This window comes from Anguilla anguilla, chromosome 13 (genome assembly GCF_013347855.1).
Source record: "Anguilla anguilla isolate fAngAng1 chromosome 13, fAngAng1.pri, whole genome shotgun sequence".
NCBI classification, from domain to species: domain Eukaryota; kingdom Metazoa; phylum Chordata; class Actinopteri; order Anguilliformes; family Anguillidae; genus Anguilla; species Anguilla anguilla.
This window is the reverse complement of record NC_049213.1, coordinates 31,884,212-31,901,711: the sequence shown is the minus strand read 5'-3', so window position 1 is coordinate 31,901,711 and position 17,500 is coordinate 31,884,212. Positions and strand designations below refer to the sequence as shown.

At 41.5% G+C, this 17,500-nt stretch overlaps 1 protein-coding gene and 2 long non-coding RNA genes across 4 annotated transcripts; 2 read left to right on the top strand and 1 right to left on the bottom strand.

The window, feature by feature from the left end:
- Nucleotides 1-3,135: 3,135 nt before the first annotated feature.
- LOC118210631 lies at nucleotides 3,136-7,402 on the bottom strand. Of its 2 annotated transcripts, none has more exons than XR_004761887.1 (3): nucleotides 7,292-7,402; nucleotides 6,781-6,853; nucleotides 3,136-5,320 (listed from the first exon to the last, which is right to left on the bottom strand). It is a non-coding gene; the product is annotated as an uncharacterized LOC118210631 (long non-coding RNA). The 2 variants fall into 2 exon arrangements; XR_004761886.1 differs by lacking the exon at nucleotides 7,292-7,402 and adding an exon at nucleotides 7,062-7,252.
- Nucleotides 7,403-7,489: 87 nt separating this feature from the next.
- Nucleotides 7,490-9,509, top strand: LOC118210630 (transcription factor HES-4-B-like). The gene is made up of 4 exons (XM_035386963.1): nucleotides 7,490-7,862; nucleotides 8,015-8,110; nucleotides 8,219-8,306; nucleotides 8,567-9,509. The coding sequence occupies exons 1-4, from the start codon at nucleotides 7,755-7,757 to the stop codon at nucleotides 9,157-9,159; spliced, it is 885 nt and encodes a 294-aa protein (XP_035242854.1). The 5' UTR covers nucleotides 7,490-7,754; the 3' UTR covers nucleotides 9,160-9,509.
- Nucleotides 9,510-11,451: 1,942 nt separating this feature from the next.
- LOC118211961 lies at nucleotides 11,452-16,026 on the top strand. The gene is made up of 3 exons (XR_004762131.1): nucleotides 11,452-11,534; nucleotides 15,211-15,328; nucleotides 15,582-16,026. It is a non-coding gene; the product is annotated as an uncharacterized LOC118211961 (long non-coding RNA).
- The last annotated feature ends 1,474 nt before the right edge of the window (nucleotides 16,027-17,500 follow it).

Genomic DNA, 17,500 nt, shown 5'->3' with positions numbered 1-17,500 from the left:
ACATACATGTCATGCTCGATTTCCTTTAGCGGCTGAGATATGAATGCAGCGTACGGGAAGCTGTACATGCATGGGGACACCCTCTAATGTAATTATGTTGACACCGTCTTAGTTCCACCAACTGGAAATCTCTCCATCACAGCCTCCCATTCATCCACCGCAGTGTCAAGCCTTTTTTTCAGAGGGTGGTCACCGTTAGAAATAAAGAGTCTTTCTGCACCTATTGTTCTCATTGTCTCAGTAAGCCCGTCATTAGCCAGAAAATTGCATTACTGAAGACCTCCGCTGGCAACATCAGAAAGCATCATCTTAAAGTGAGACAGAACTCCACCACGCCCCCACCCCCCACCCCTCACCCCCCTTCTTATTTTAAGTTCTTTTGCTCAAAGTTCTTCCAATTCCCGATTCTGAGAAAGAAAAGATCATTAATTACAGAACAAGGGTCCATGTCACATTGCCAGTATGTCTAATAGTACAGAACATAAAAATTGTTTCCAGTGATAGAACATGGAATGGTGTAAAATGCTGATCAAGTCATATCAAAGTGACAAGATTTGAGAACAAATTATTATTTTAAAAGTTCAATAATTCTTTTTTAAAAGTTTTTTTTTTTTGGAATATATCCTCAATTCATAAAGGTATAGGCATGAACACTAGGGCACTGTAATACTTTGAGTAACAATTAGGGAAGGATTACTTTTCATTTTTTTGGAATCTCATCTTAATTTTTTAGACTTTCAATAAAATGTGACCATACCCTAAGCTAAGGACAACATTTGGATTGAATACCTCACACAGTATTTTTTTTTTATTAATTTGCTTTTCATAGCACTGTTACTAGTTGCTCACAGTGAATTGAACTTAATACTTTCAGATTCTTGTAGATTTTCCAGTGGTGATCTTATGGGATTTTTTTTTTATATAAGATTGTAAGTATTGTTTAGATTTCCAAAAAAAAAAAAAAGAGAGAGAGGAAACAATGGTACACTTTAAAAACAAGAGTTAAATTGGGCATGCTATCTACAAGAATAAATAAAAGACATCAAAACAATGGAGTCTCCAGTAAAAGACATGCTTTGCAAACAACCATGAAAGTGAAGTTCTAATAGTGATCCAGTGATAAAGCCTGATTGCATTAGAGTTGTAGTCAACACACATTTTCTCCAAATGTTGGTTCATTAAGGGTTCCAGCAATTTGCCGAATTGAATTTAGTTTTTTCTTAAACTTGGTATGCATGTTTTCGGTTTCTTTTAAAAAAAAAAAACAGACACCAGGCGGAACGTCCAAATGCTTCATTGTGTGGCATTAAAGCGGTCCTGTGCATTTCGGTGAAGTGACCCATTCGAAATAACCAGTATCATTTGGGAACTGAGGTCCATAATAGAGTCCATTTGAATCTGCTGACAAAAGGTTTTCTGAGGGGAAGCCTCGATGGAGAGTGTGAAGAAAAGAAAGAAAGAATTTGGGGATGTCGGGGGGGGTGGGGGTGGCGGGGAGGGGGGGGCCTTCAGGACGAAAACAAACTGCAGCAGCCGACTTGAGTTGACTTAATCTGATTAGGCCAACCTCATCAACGGGCCACTTAAAAAAGGGAAGAAAGCCATGAATTGGGCCAAAAAAACAAGAGAAAGGGGTCTCTTTCTGAGGACAGAGGCAGGGAGTTTCGGTGAATGCCAGCGCATTGTGAGGGACATGCTGGTCCACAGATGGCAAAATGAAAACAAACTGTTTGAAAAGCAAAGCAAATATAATTGATCCCGGCTTTTCTTTTTTTTTTTGCAGGTATGAGAACAAAAAAATGAGTAATAAGATTAAGAAAGAATAAAGTGAAAGTCCATGAAATGGCTTTCAGTCTTACGCCGCTGGTTGTGCTAACGTTGCGCTTTGAAGAAACGCAGGATATTCACAAACGCGACAAAAGAAAAATATTTCCATAATTCAGGCTCCAGAAATTGAATTACCTCTCATAAATCATCATTCTGGAAAAAAAAACAAAATTTCTATAGATAAAAGGCACAAAAAATGACAGGCCACAAAGTCTAAGGGTATTCATTTTAAGATGTGATACATGCAGTATATTTTAAGAGATCCCACATGTTTATAAGACTGATTCCGTTGATGGGCAGATTGACCCCAGGTCAATACTTTGTACAGATATTATTCTTTAAAAACGTAGTACAGGAACCCTCTTCCACAACCAGCACTTGCGACCACAGCAGCACTCTTTTAGTCAATAAATTATCTCTGGGATCATTTGTGTTTATTTCTAGTCATTCAATGAGCTACAGGGACACTGATAAAATTACTGCATGGGTCTGCACATGCAGAGGGAAGGGAGCACATTTTTGCCAGTTTCCACATCCGTGTCAATAGCTCTTTCTCATGTTGCATGCTCCACAGGAAATAGATACAACTAAAAATAAGATTATTGAATAGTAATAAAAGTATTATACATATGTACACCCTCTGGAGGTATGTCAGTGTAAAAGCTACTTTGGCATTACTTTATGTCTTTTTTTCTTGCAGATTAGACCACAAACATAGAATGCCCCAATTCAAGTCACTGTACAGCCTTCAGGTCTGCAGAAATGTCTGTAAGTACCTCAAATATTTCACTGCATTTCAATGCACACAAAGACTGCCTGGGTCATTTAAAGACATACACCAAAACTCAAATAGTATCAAACAAAACTCCAGAAAGCGAAGTCAGTTTAAATTCTGGCCTAAATAGTTTTGAGAGAGATTTCAGCGCAAAGCCAGTGCCTCAGGTTCACTCTTACCTGAGCCGCCATCAGAGAGTTTATTCTCAGACCAATCCCATTTCACCGCCTGTCCCCTGTAATCTGGGGAGATCAGCGAGCCTCTTAATATTTAACTATTCATTGTGTTCCTCTACTGTGAGGGCCCAGCATAGCCGGTAATGCTTATTACAGGCCATGAGATGGATTAGGGTGATGCATTTAATCTTTCTGCTTTTTAATGGCAGCTGGCAAACAAAGAACCAGCACCTACACTGGTTCGTGCACATATATCCACAGTCCATCTACACATGTGTACAAGAAACATAACAAGGTTTCATGAAAAGAATAGGATATTTTCAGTCCATATAATTCGGTCTATGTGTGTTTGTTTGTGTGTGTGTGTGTGTGAGAGAGCGAGAGAGAGAGAGAGAGTAAATGTGTACGCCTGTTTTCTCATTTGTAAGATGTCGTGCTGATGTAATCTAAAGCCACAAGTTCTAAACTATTCATTTCTCTGCTCTAAAAGTTAGTCACCCAAGAATTATTTTCAAGTGGAAAACTACATAAAACTAGACAGTGACCACTGATAAAGAAGAAAATGAAGCTGGGTTCAATTAAAGTATTAACTAAACTAATACTAATTCTAATCTAACATTAAACTATTTTAGAACATGTCATTATTAATATATAGATTTTGAAATGAGTTTATTTTCTACTTATTTGGCAGACATTTTATGCAGAAGCAACTCAGAGGGCTTTTAAAAGGTGATTTAATTTACAGAGCAGTTTTCCTGGAATGGTAAGAGTGTTTCTTGTTTATCATTTTTGACGTCAAACAGCATGCAATTCTGTGGAACATTCCTTCATAACTGAATTTTAGCCAGTCAGCAGACATTTCACAGCACAACCCTTATTCTGTTGAACAAAACCAACTTGTGAAATTATTGAAGACAATTTTAATGTATAAAGCATACATTTATAGATCTGGTCACACCCTGTAAGTTTCAGTTAAAGATTGTGAATAAAGTCCTTTAAATTGAATAACTTAATATTACCTTGTATGAAGCTGAATAAATAACATGCCAGGCAGAAGCCACAGTATTACCTCAAGACACCAGTCAGATGCATTCCTGCATTTAAAATAAAAAAAATAAAAAAAAGAAATTCTCCTAAAACTCCAAGAGGTAGGGGCTTGGGTTTCTGAAGAGAGGGACTTAGCAGAAGCATGGCCAGGATCCAGGGGTTAGGTTTGCATCATTACCTTCCAATCCCAAAGCAAACAGGCTAAAGGTGAAGAGCCATGTACACAGCTGGCCTCTGAGGCCGGTGGGCCTTCAGCAAACAAGTGCCCCGCGTGCCCCAGCACGGCTCTCCCTAACCCGCCAACAATGGCCTGCGAGTCGCCACAAAACAGCCCGAAATGACACTTTATTTAACACGCCTCCACTCAGCCAAGGGTTACACACCGGTAGAGTGCAGCAAAAGTTCTTTTATTTCGTTTCCAAATCCAAAGCTGGTGTGGTGAACGGTTGTTTAAGGATATTATTTTTATTTTCAGTATTATCTCTTAGGAAATGCTTTCCTTCACTGACTGATTCACTGTTTATATATCACAAAGCGTAAATGTAATTGACATGTAAAATGATCTGTAACTAATGTAAGAAATGTTAAGCAATATTTTCCACTTTCTGAACAATTCCATTGTAATGCGCTCCAAACAGTAGGGCACACTGGGATTTTTTTTAGTTTAAACAGTAAAGGATTCATTGTCCTAAACCCATGTTTATTAAGCGTGTCATGTGGAATATGTGTGAATCATACTAAAGAAGACCACATTGAATACGTGAAATGCATTAAATTGTTTTAATTTGCAGAGATCTGCCCCTTTCAAGCAACAAAGAACTTCCTCATAGGGTCACTTCAGTATCTGTGAAACTGAGGAGCGCTATTATCCAAAGTACATTTTAGGTTAAATAAACGTCCGGTCACTGGGTTCATGTACTACAGAGCAAATGTAGCACTGAAACACATCAGAAGGTAGTGTGGTCCTTTAAGAGACGTGCCATAATGCCATCCTACCAAAGCATAAAATCCTCAGGTCTAGCAATAAAGTTTGTATTAACTGTACCCCACTCAGAATTTGGTAAATAGGAGTGCAAATGTATTACCTTTGATTGATCTGCCATTGGCAGTTTTTTGTCTCTGCAAGCGTTCATATGAGAACCTTCCCAAAATTTGTACAATCCATACAATAAAATCTATTTCATTTCATATGTTTAATTTTAGATACTGCCAGTTCATCGATATCAAATGTTCAATTTCCGATACTGGTTGCCTTATTTCTTCCGGTTGTACAATATTATTATTTTCTGTTTGTTGGTTTGGTTATTTCAGATTGAACGACTAGATTACTTTATTAATTGTATTTCGTTATTACACTTTACCATGCAACAAGTTGTTGCTTTACTCAAAACCGTACATACGTCAGCATCATCTTTGATACGAGTCTTTAACCTTGCAAAGCACATACTAACTCCACACACCCGAGTAGTTGGCACAGGTCCTTTTCTTGCGCCACCTAGAGGAAAAGCCAATGCAATAATTATCAGAACGATTCGGTAATTACTCTTATAAAGGTCTCCCTTCTTTCTGGTTTAATGCACTCCGCGCAATATTTTCGCATTCATTCATCATGCCAGGCAATAAATTTTAAAAAGCAATAAAAAAAAATTAAGTGCATATTCCCGCCAACAAAAGTTCAAATCTTAAGATAAATTATCCAAATATTTCTAAGCATGATGAAGATTGGTGTTTTTATTGGCTAGTTTTGACGAAAATATCTTATTATTATCAATAAGCTACCGTGATGCGTGATCATGAAACCAGAGCAACATCTCTGCTTTCCATCGTCGTGAGTAGCTGCTCTAATTAAACTGATCATTAAAATGATCCGCAATAAAATCAGGTAAAGCGATTTTTAAAAATGTAATCAAGTAAACTTGGAATGCATGGAACCCCCGGTAGGCGGCAGCCTCTCACTACAAAACACAACTCGCCAAAGTCCGTGCGATTCAACTGCCAAGAGTGATTTTAAGATAACATGATAAATCGTATGGATGATACCACATCATATAATGATTTTTTTTGTCATTCAACGTAATTTGTGAATAGGTTCTAACTGGCTTAAATTTTTTTTTTTTTTTTACCGAACCTGACCGTTTTCCAAGACAACTTTACATTATGGTGCTATAAATGTATTTTTATGTGATAAATTAGATACTTTGGCCACTTAAATATTTTAGTAAGTAATGCACATATCCAGGTAGTACAACTCACAAATGCCGAGACTGTGTGTACTTTTATATTCTCGTTTTAAGCACAGGAATGTAAATGCATAACTTAAGGGGTATAACGTTTACAGATACCAATCTAATCTGGACTCCGGTTCATGACAAAAACATTGTTATGGACAAAAATGTATATCGCTTAAAATTACCAGCGTGTCTCCTAATAATCAATGAGTTATGACAACTCACTTATCTTTAAAACAGCATTATTTCCATTTGGCTAGGCGATCCACGGTCGACCTGAGGCTCGACACAAGCGTCCGTGCGTAAACTATCGAAAGTTATCTTCCGTAAACTTTTTGAAAACTAACGTTTTCCTGTTTGCATGATCAATGCAATCTACCCGACTGTTTACAAAAATCAGGCTAGCACGAAGACTCATTGTTTACACAACGAAATTATGAGGTGCTCCTGTTAGATGGAGGAGTGGTTTTCCCAGGCTCTGGAGCGGGAGAGGGTGTATTCCTGCAATGAGCGCGGTCTCCCATTCCTCTGCAATCAGGGAGCACTGCTCTGGCACGTGCTATGCGGAGGCAGGAGTGCACTGAACGAGCGCTCACAGTGGGGCTGGCACGCGGACAGATGTTAGTCGAACTTCCCCCACCCATCTATGCATCCCTCCCTTGCTGTGATGATTGACAACTGGAGGTTTACCCGGCCAATCAGAGTGTAAGAAGATGAATTAGCTTACAATTCCCGGCTGTCATTGGTTTCCTGCATGCCGCTGCGCACCGCCTCGCGTGGAGAAACAGCTGCTTTTTAATCTTTGAAGTACAACAGAAGCACACATTAGAATTTTCAGACTGGCAGAATTTGCTTGTTAATTGTTTTACCTTAGGTTTAAACAATTTCACTCCAAAGTTTTCTTTTTGTAACAAACATAAGTGGCTTCGGGAAAGGACTTATTTATATAGTCCTTTATAAATGTAAAGCTCTATTTCAGCGTAACTGTAGAATTATTCCCAAACTCACCAGTGAAAATTCCCCAACATACAGTTTCATCAGCGTAATGCAATTAGATTTATTTGCATGGTAATTACATGCGGACTACATTCACACACGGGCTTAAATTTGGGTATGAAGACATCTAAGACCACTGTCTAAGGGGTAAATTCTTGCGGGCAAAAAAAAGTTAGTAACAAACAGCCACTACATTCCCCCAATAGTCCTTATCGCTCCACAACCTGCCGGGCCGCGCTCACCGCTTTGTTGTTTGTACCTCCAGGGCTGATTGAGCAGCGCGTGACTGACAGCCCGCGGGGGTGTTGTCCAATCATCGGTCTGCCCCGCGCCCAAAGGGTGAGTCTGCACGCCTATTGGCTGCAGCGAGTGTGGGAAAGAATGCAGAGAAGGTTTCACACGAACTGGGAGCAGGCGGACCAGCTATAAATATCACGGGCGTGTGGCACTTTGAGTCGACTTGCGCACGGCGTCCTAGCAACACACGAGTTTAAATAAGCGAATAGATGTGATATAGCTGATCAGAGTGACTTGCGCGCCGCTCCGTAGTTGTCATCATAGGATCCTAGCCAAAGTCTTTCCTCATCTGCTGTCAAACGAGATTCATAGGCAGCGTACTACTGTCCTGAGATTTGACATCGTTTCGCCGCAAATCCGAAGGATCTTTTTGCACCAGTTTGTACATTAAGAGAGAATACAACTAAAATGCCAGCTGATACCATGGAGAAAACCACCGCATCTCCGGTAGCTGGTGCCCCGGCTAGTGGAGCTCACACACCGGACAAACCAAAAAGTGCCAGTGAACACAGAAAGGTAACAAACTTTCAAAAACTGGCTAACTGTGACCAATGTTTTGTAACATTCAATGTTTAACATCATTGTTTTGTGTGCCCAAACGTTGTCAACAAAATTTGTTTTTGAAAATTGCTAATAAATTCACTGTCGAATTTGAATTTGTTTTGCAGTCTTCGAAGCCAATCATGGAGAAACGGCGTAGAGCGAGAATAAATGAAAGCCTTGGGCAGCTGAAGACTCTCATCCTGGATGCACTTAAGAAAGATGTAAGTCATATTTAAATAACGAAAACAACAATTAATCTATCAATGGCATTGAAGACATCGCGGCTATATAGGTCATGATCACTTACTTGTGATTTTGCTTGTTTCCAGAGTTCCAGACATTCAAAGCTGGAGAAAGCAGATATCTTGGAGATGACAGTAAAGCACCTGCGGAACTTGCAGCGCGTGCAGATGACTGGTAGGTACCCAGCACCACGCGCCTCTCCTGCCTCTGGCCTATAACAACTTGTAGTTGTGGGTCTATGTCTTAATCATTCCCTGATTTGGTTGCAAATATATTAATTAATAAATAGAATAATTGGTCCCCAAATTGGAACTTTGTATTTCAGTTTTAGCCTTTATCGGTTTTGAGGCTAATAGCCGATTAACTAACCTTAATGTCTGCTGGTTCAGGTCGAAAGTTAGACTGTGGCTAATATTGTCTTTCCTTTTCTCCAGGAGCTCTGACAGCCGACACAACAGTCCTCAGCAAATACCGAGCAGGATTCAACGAGTGCATGAATGAGGTGACCCGCTTCTTGACTACTTGTGAAGGGGTGAACACGGAGGTCAAGTCTCGGCTCCTCAACCACCTGTCCGGCTGCATGGGACAGATGATTGCGATGAATTACCCACCGCCATCCTCGGCCCAGCAGCAAGCGCACCTTGCTCAGCCTTTGCACGTGCAGTTACCATCTGCTGCCACTGTGCCAGTAAACGGCGTCTCCATGCCTTGCAAACTCAGTCCCTCCGAGGCAGTGTCACCGAAGGTGTACGGTGGTTTTCAGCTCGTGCCAGCCACCGACGGACAATTCGCCTTTATCATCCCCAGCCCGGCTTTCGCTTCTGCGACTACTCCTGTTATCCCCCTCTACGCCAACACAAACGTACCAGTCACGCTCAGCTCAAACTCCATCCACACCACATCGGGAACGACCATGATTTCCCCGGTTCAGGGCATGACTTCTTTCGCTGGCGTTTCAAAGGCTGTAAGCCCGATGAGCGTCAGTGTTGGCGCGGACAGTAATGAGTCTGTCTGGAGGCCGTGGTGAACGGATTTTGGGCAAATGGTAAAGGCTTGAAAGAAAAAAAAGGAAATAATTTAGTGACTTTTTATAAAGGAGAAATTAGTTCCGTTTTAAGGAACGTTACTGACCCTTGTTCGACTATTTATTGGCTGATTCCAGATTTTTGGATGTTGGTAATAAATATGTTCATTTTTTGTGTGGAAAAATGTTTATAGCCCATTGATTTCATTTATATCGTTTTTAAATATGGTTTTATATAAGAATTATCGATCATTGCTCAATGCCAAAGCTGTTTTATATTGCTTGTTAGTTCCTGTTCACGAAACTTCAACTTGTGAGGTTTTGGTATGGAAATAATAAAATTTTGGAATCAACTCTGAAATGGTTTGTCCTTCAAATTATAATGCGATGTACAAAATAACGCAAATGAACTGTTTGTAATGGCCAACTTAGGCTCAGCTTAAACATATGTGCATACCGTTTTATAAGATGTATATTATAATGTCTAGGCCTATAGTCTTAATTCTAATGTACCCACGAGTTTGCTTTACTTTATTGTTAATGATGTAGGTTCTACGAACTCCCCTCTGACGTTATCTTGGCTATTTAGTATTAGTATTGTTAGCATTCCGATGTAATCACATTGGACTGTTATTGATATTACTGTAATATTCAATCAGCACTTATTTAAAAGTTTTAGTTCAAGATAAAAATATTTAATATTATACTGCGGAGTGTACATTTTAAAGATTGCATGTGTATTAGGCCATAATCATAACAGGGAAACGAAACTGGAATTAATTTATAAGTATACCCATATCTACCAATTTTGTTTAAAAGTTACTTAAAAGTGTTCTACGGATTTTGGTGACAAACAAGGAAATTAGGCTATATTTTTCAAAAAGATTAAATGCCTGTTGTTTACTGTGCAGGGTATCTTTAAGACTCTTTGCAGCCATTGGTAATTAAGATAATTTAGCTGCTACCCCCGCGCATATGTGCAATTCCTGAGTTCCAGTACCAGAATAAAGAAATAAAATATTTTTTAGAATAAAGTTTTGCTTGTTAAAAAGATTTCTCGGTTCATATTAAAAAAAATATTTGCACCCAGTATAGGTTAGACTAGATATATTCAAATGTCAGGCAAGCTGAATTTTACAGGCTAGGCTACTATCTTATAATACTAGAATAACCAGATGTAAAGCTTGGAACTCAGCTGGTAAAGTTGGCTGGATTTAGACTTTTTTATTTACAGCACGCGTATTCCCTTTAGTACAAACCCCCTTCCTCCCTTTATCCGCCTCTTCCATTTTCCTGTATATTTATCCCTGGGATGTAAGCTTATCTTTCCCTTGCGTCCGGAACCGGGGGTCGTGTTGCCGGGGCTGTCGGCATGACGCTCGCCGTGTGCCAGCCACTTGCAGTCGGCGGGCCTCACCGTCTCCGGGGTTGGGTTACATTCAGTCAACTGGAGGTCTAGGGTATCAAAGCTTCTCACTGCGCGATGCATTCCACAGACAGGGCGCGCTCAACTACCTGTCGAACTCAATCCTTCAGGATGACCAAAATGTGCATCCCTCCATATTGACTGCACATTCTATATTTAACTAAACCGTTTAACAGCAATATCCAATAGCCTATCATGGAAAGATATTTATAGGCGAGTTGTGAATTAGCTATTTTATTCGGACGTAAAACTTTACTAAATACAAAAACATTATTTTAACATTTACGCCCAAGGTGTAAAATTACATTAGAAGCAAATTGTAATCGTTCGGCCAAATTGTTACATCTTTTGGTGCATATAGGCTACTGCCTATATGCACTTTGAGTTAATTACATTCTGTCGTACTTCTGTTGAATTTCGCTTGACTGCGTATACCCAACGCTTATTGTTACATTTAGTTTGATTTCAATAGGCCTATTGCGTTGAATGGGTTCGCTTGAACAAGGCAAATGGATAATATTTTCATCTAAACGCTTGGTTACTTATAGTTTATGGTCATGTTTATGCCGATACAAAACGCAAGAAAAGCAAAAAGACAATCACATAACTGTGTGTGCATGTCGTGTAGCCTAAACTACTTCAGTTGCTGGGTTTTTGAGGAATCCCTCTTTCCTGTGAAAACGTTCTGTAGGCTGATAGATGGCACGAGCCTGAAAATCGTAAAAAGCTTCCATTTGCACAGGCTTCACTGGAACGCTAGTTGGCAGTGTGTGGGCCCCGTGGCTGTTCCCTCCGCGCGGCGCGTCTATGTTAATATTTCAGAGACGCCTGCGTAGTGCTGAGGTCGTGAGAACCGAGCGAACCAGACTGCTTGCGGTCGGGCACTGAGCCAGTCAGTAAATCCCCGCTGGCAGCACGGGTCGCGCATTGGCCGCAGCAGTGCTCTCAGGAGGTGAGGAGGCGCACGCGCGCGGCCGGCAAGGCGTCAGCCTGGAGTCTAATTACAGCAGCCACCGCACTGAACTTCATGACTAACACACTCCAGCTACTTTAGGAACGACCACTAGCAGACCTATTAAGACTAGTAGAAACAACGGCGGTATAAAAACTATGCTTAAATAGATGATTTTTCTCCATCTGAAAGTGAAACGTTTTCGCCAATGTTAAAGCGACGCCAGGCTACGAGACAAATAAGCTATTTCAAGCAAAGAAAGTGGTTAGGAAATAACCTTTTTCGTATTTAACCATTATTTTCTTATATTTTTACCACGGCATCAGTTTGCGTGTACTTTGTTTTCCATGTTCTGTGGCAACGGCGTCGTTGGTGTACATGTAACCAAACGTTAACAGGTTCAGTCAGATAACCTAAATTTAATCCACGTCTGTTAATCTACCACAGTCAGGGTCGGTCAGTTTCATAGGCAAAACGTTCACTTTTCATCATTCATTCGCTGTGCACACAGGTCTTGCACTCAAGCAGCTAACTCGTTTGCGGGGAAATGGAGCCATATGGCCGCGGGCGTTTTTCTCATTAGCAAGAGTTCAATGAGGTCCATTTATTTGAGATGGTAGTCGGTTCTTGTGCGGGTCAGGGTCGCGAGCTCTGAGCTGGCTAATTAGATCTCGTGCTTTCATTCCCAAGCACTCAACAAGCGGGCAATACAGGCGTGAAACTTAGAGGCGGAGGCAAAACCAAAACACACCATCAGCATTCTGTCGTTTGGATTGCTTGTAAAGTTTCGACATAGTTTCGACGGGTATAGTGTTCAGCAGTAGGAAATTGTCTGAATAATTTTAGCTGATATGATTCTCATCAATTGTAAAATTCACCAAATACGACAGAAGTGTATAATTTATTGTTGAATGCATTAATAGGTGTGCTATGTCTCTGCAAATAAAGACATATATTGTAATTATTAATTTGTAGTCTTAACAGTCAGCATATAATAAATAACATAACATAATGACGAGAACAGGCCATTCAGCACAACAGTGCTCGCCATTGATGTGAATCAGTTATTTGATTAGTTGTTTTGACTCGCCATTAAAATCATCTTAACCATATATTTATTCAACAACCTAATTATGCTGTTCAATGTCATGTTTTGTTATCCTGGAATATTTTAAATGTTATGTTGATACACATAGTCTTGCTCTAAATGACCGATACCTGTTGTATGTTTTTAAAAGGCTATTCTCATTGGTTGTGTTTTACGATATATGTGTATAACTGCTCCCCCAAAATGATTTAGAATCCATCCTGGAAAAGGTTGGAGTTCTGCAGAAGTCTGGGCAATGGGAAAAACCATTTTTCTCAAAACTCACCTGCAAATTCACATACAGGGGTTATTTATCCAATTCCTCCCTTCCCAAAACTGTTCAAGGACTCTTGCCCACCTTTAATCGTAATCCTTACCCAACATTTTACTTTTTCTCTGAGGCAGACACTGAGTTCTTAGTGGCAAGAGTTTTAATATGTCTGCATGTATCATAAAAGAGGGGTAAAAATCTTATATTTTTTTATAATTTCTCAAATATAAAAAACAGTATTAAAATATGAATTTTTGCAACTGAGGTCAATGAGAAGTATGGTTCAGAGCATGAGCGTTTGAACACCCTCAGCTTTGATTGTGCTTGAGAAGTCTATTTTCAAAGCTCTCTTGAGGCACCAAGATGAGCATTCTCTGTTTTGACCACAAGGAGGTATTGCACCCCAGTACCTCAAAGCTTTATGAATGTTAGATTGGAGATTCCCGAACTCAGCTTCAGCAGATACGACAATTCATGCGAAATTGTTGCTCTGCGAAGGACATTGCAATATATCAGATGAAGACATGAACTAAGCGGCCTTTTTGAGGGAGCCAAGATATTGGTTTATTCTTGGCTGCAGAAATAGAAGTATTCACAGCAGTATAACAGCATGACAAATAGTTACTGGTATTTTCACATTAGTGTTGATCATCTATGATTTGAGACACATCCTCACTGACGTAGTTCTAAATTAGCTGTGGTCAAGGGCTCCATTCACAAGGGTCCAAGGAAATTCCCAGCATGTCTGAGTTGAGACGTGGAAGAGGGTTGGGGGGGGGGGAGAGGTGGGGTGAGGGAATTTCAGAGAAGAAACAGAGAGACACCACCTCCCACTGCACCTGTTTCCACACAGAGGGGGGTGGGGTGTGTATGTGTGTGTGTGTGTGTGTGTGTGTGGGTGGGTGGGGGGGCGGGGGTGCATTTTATACAGGAAGTCCTTACTTTATGACATTTAAACAAGCAACACATAAACAGAATAAAAGATAAATGTTTTTCTAAGCAGAATTAAAAAAAACAAAGATCATTTAGGTACAGGGTAATATTACCGAACGCTATCATTTAGAAAAGCATTTTAGGAAACTCAAGCCGCGCTGACCCACAGTGCTGGCTTATGTTTTTCCCTGATTTTGTTGCCTGTCCTGTTATTACTCACCTGACTAATCAGTGTCCGCCTCCTGTGTGTGACTCTCAGTTCGACTTGGTGAAAGTCGCATGGGGCTGCTTTTGCGAGCTCTGGAGCTTTAAGGGGTTTTTCTTCCTTCCTCACTGTGCTGCAGAGAGGAGCTCGGAGCGCCCCCGCCGGTGCGCTGCGTCCCCCCCGCTTGTTTTCGAGGGCGGTGGTGACAGCAGCCGCACACGTTTGCAGCGCGGTGACAACACTAATGGGTTTCAATCGGAAAGGAGCAGCTTGGAAATCCCCCCCCCACCCCCCCCTTCCTCCTCCTCCACAAGTAGTGAATTACGAGACGCCCCTCTTTCCTGGTATTTATAGCGCTGCGTCGCTCAGGCCGTGGAGCAGCAGCGTGTGAGGTGGGCGGGGGGGGCGTGTGGGCAGACGCGGGGGTCGGTGTGTCGGCCGCGATCCGATGTCGCCCTCACCGAGGGCGTGGCACGCGGGCGCACTGGCGCGGCTCAGTGTCACCTGTCTGCGGAACGCATTTCTGAGGCCGGGGGTTTCACTTTTCAGCCGGGGGGGGCTCCGGTTTCAGGAGCGGTGGTCGCATCAGCCTTACGCCCCCCCTCCCCCCTCCCCCCCCCCCCCACAGGAATGGCGGAGATTCCACCGGGAAAAGTAAAGACTCCTCTCACAGGTCAAAGGTCTCGCTAAGCATTTATGCGCCTCAACCCCTGAATGGCCTCAGGAGAAATGGCCCTGAATTTAGAACTAATTTTATTTATGTATTTACCTCTCTGGGGGATCGTTGTCTCCTGTACCGGAGCAGTCAGCTGTCGGTCATCTAATTTTAGCAGCGGGTCAGAATTTGTTTTTGAAAATTAGTACTTGAAAATAATAAAACAAGTAAGAGGGTGTATCCACGGTCAGGTCATGGTTCACTGTTAATATGTTCACAAGGGAGGGACCTGCAGAGCTGTAGCATGTATTTCAGTATTGTATTGCAGGTTTATGTAAAAAAAAAAAAAAAACATTATTCCTTTTGTTTAACTGGAGTGAACTGATATATCTAGGCATATTTAATTCTCAATATCTGGGCGCATCAGTGTTGCTGCTGTTAGGCCACTTGCAGTAATCATCATCTTCTACATGTTCTTGGTTTTTGTTTGTTAATGTTCTTCTTTTTCTTCTTGCTATTTTGTAGAAGTAGCAGTGCGGTTACTTACTTTGCTCACGGGTATAAGAAAGGTTCCTCACTAGTGAATGGCCTCCTATGGTTACAAGGCAAGTTCACTAACCACCGAGCCAGTGCCAGACTATAGGTAGGAAACTAGGAATGCAATGTGGCTTTGAAATTTAATTGTTTTACATGAATGTAAATTTCACTGCTATTTGAAAAACCCACGTTATACAGAGCCCTGCGAAGCATTTAACATTTCATTACATTCAACTCAACAGCTGCTCAGTTATTACTTTAGTATCTACTTTATTAGTTAGAATCTCAGAAATGGGAAACTACTGAAAAGGCAACTTCTTGCACGGCAATAATATTTTCATTTTATTCCCTTTTTTCAGTCTGTTGTCCATCAGCAGAGCTGTTCAGTCCTCGGATGACTCATCATGTATGCAGCTGCTGTCATCCAATCACCAAGAGGACACCCTGTTACACCACCCCCTGAAAACTGAAGCCCACCAATCCCATGGTGAAGCTATGGCCAATTGTTGTCAATGGCACTGACAGGGTTTGATTCTGAACCAAGTGGTATGCCACTGCACAAACGACTGGCACTTTCGGCTGTCAGGGAGGTCCGAGAATTGGCATTTTTGCTGCTTGGAAAAAAAAGTACGCAGTCTGAAAATGTGGTAAAATACAAACTCTTGCTAATGCAAAGACAAGTTCCTGTTTACCTGTAGTTTGTATGCCTTCTTGTAGTGTGTTCTGTTCTGTTTGTCAGTAGCTCACTTGGTATGGAAAAGTAACTTGCCACCACCTGTTCTGGCCTGTTAGGCGTGTTTGTTTTTTTTCTCTATGAAGGGCTTTTTTGGACCATCTTTTTGGGATTTTGTGGGTAGTGGTGCTGTGCTATATCCTGAGTGACATTAAAATTGTATGTAATTTGTCTAGACAAACTGGATGTCCATTGAGCCCCCAGAAGCCAGCTTGTGCAAAGACATATTTGGCTTTTTCTTTGATGATATAAGATCACAGTCTATCTCAGGTCAGTGTTCTCTCAAAATCTAAAAGCTTGAATTCGTACCCTGAACCATTTCATCATGATAACATTTTAACCGTTTGGTTGTTTCACGAAAAGCAAGTTGAAAACGTATTTTCTGTGTGGTTCAGCGGCTTGGTGTAGATAAGGGCTCTTGAGACATAGAGAAAACCCAAAGCCAGGCATCTGCTGGCTATTGGGGGCTTGCATTGGCCTGAGTGTGTGCGGCTATCCAACCTCACGCCTGGCTGCATGCCCCTGGATGGGACACCAGAGGGGGGGTTAGGACAGAGGGGGCCCTCTCACAAGAGGATTAGGTGATTTCCCTTTATACAAATCCAGGGACTTAACCATGGCCCCCGGGGGAGCGCTGAACTTGTGAATGGTTGAGTGCTGATCTCCAACCCTCAAAGTCTTTTCTTTCTTTTCTTTTCAGGAGAGGGGGCAGGCAGGGGACTGGGGACAGAGAGTGTGTGTGTGTGTGTGTGTGTGAGAGAGAGAGAGAGAGAGAGAGAGAGAGACAGAGACAGAGAGAGAGAGATGGCCACAAGGTTCTTCTCTTTTCAAAATTACATATGGACTTCCCAAAGCTTGTGCGTTCTCATACAGACAGGCCATCCTGTTAGTAGCCTTTCACAAGCGTTAGTCAGGGGTGCAAGTCACTCAAAAAAAAATTGCTGGACTATGGGTATAACGCAGCGTTGTCCAGTCTTGGACAGGGAATTTTAGTCTCTCTTTTATGGTAGGGAAGAGACCTCTGCCTCACCATGCCTCCCAAATTCCTTCCATGTTACACCAAGAGTGCAGTTCATAATGTGTGACTTTGTTCTGGAGGAGCAGTCAGATGTGGGTGTGTTAAAGGCTAATGATGTCACTTAGACCCTCACTGAACTTTCCCCTGAGTGAGTCAGGCCCCAGTGAAACGCTAATGGACACATGGTCTTAGTACTCTGCTCGATCAGACAGGCGGAGGAACCTCCTCTTTGGCTTATGCACGCACACATATTGGTCTCACCGTGTGTCTTAGCATGTGAGTGTATGTATAAATGTGCGCTTCATTCACAGGGAATTTGAAATATTTAGCTTTGGTAAAAAAGATCGGACCTCTCAGCTGGCACTGGAAGGAATAGCAGGTGTGGGGCCTCGTAAGGTGTGAGTTATTGTATATCAAGAGATCGAAGGACCATCAACCCGCCTCCTTAAGGTGATACTGCAGTTAAATTTTGTCACTATAAAAGCTGCTTTGGAGTTACTTGAAATATATTTTTGCTTTCAACCACA

What these genes read in the sequence shown, in the direction of transcription:
- LOC118210630 (XM_035386963.1), top strand. Translation starts at nt 7,755, where the DNA reads ATGCCAGCTGATACCATGGAGAAAACCACCGCATCTCCGGTAGCTGGT. An exon ending in TGGATGCACTTAAGAAAGAT is followed by an intron (nt 8,111 to 8,218) that starts GTAAGTCATATT and finishes GCTTGTTTCCAG; the next exon opens with AGTTCCAGACATTCAAAGCT. An exon ending in GCAGCGCGTGCAGATGACTG is followed by an intron (nt 8,307 to 8,566) that starts GTAGGTACCCAG and finishes CCTTTTCTCCAG; the next exon opens with GAGCTCTGACAGCCGACACA.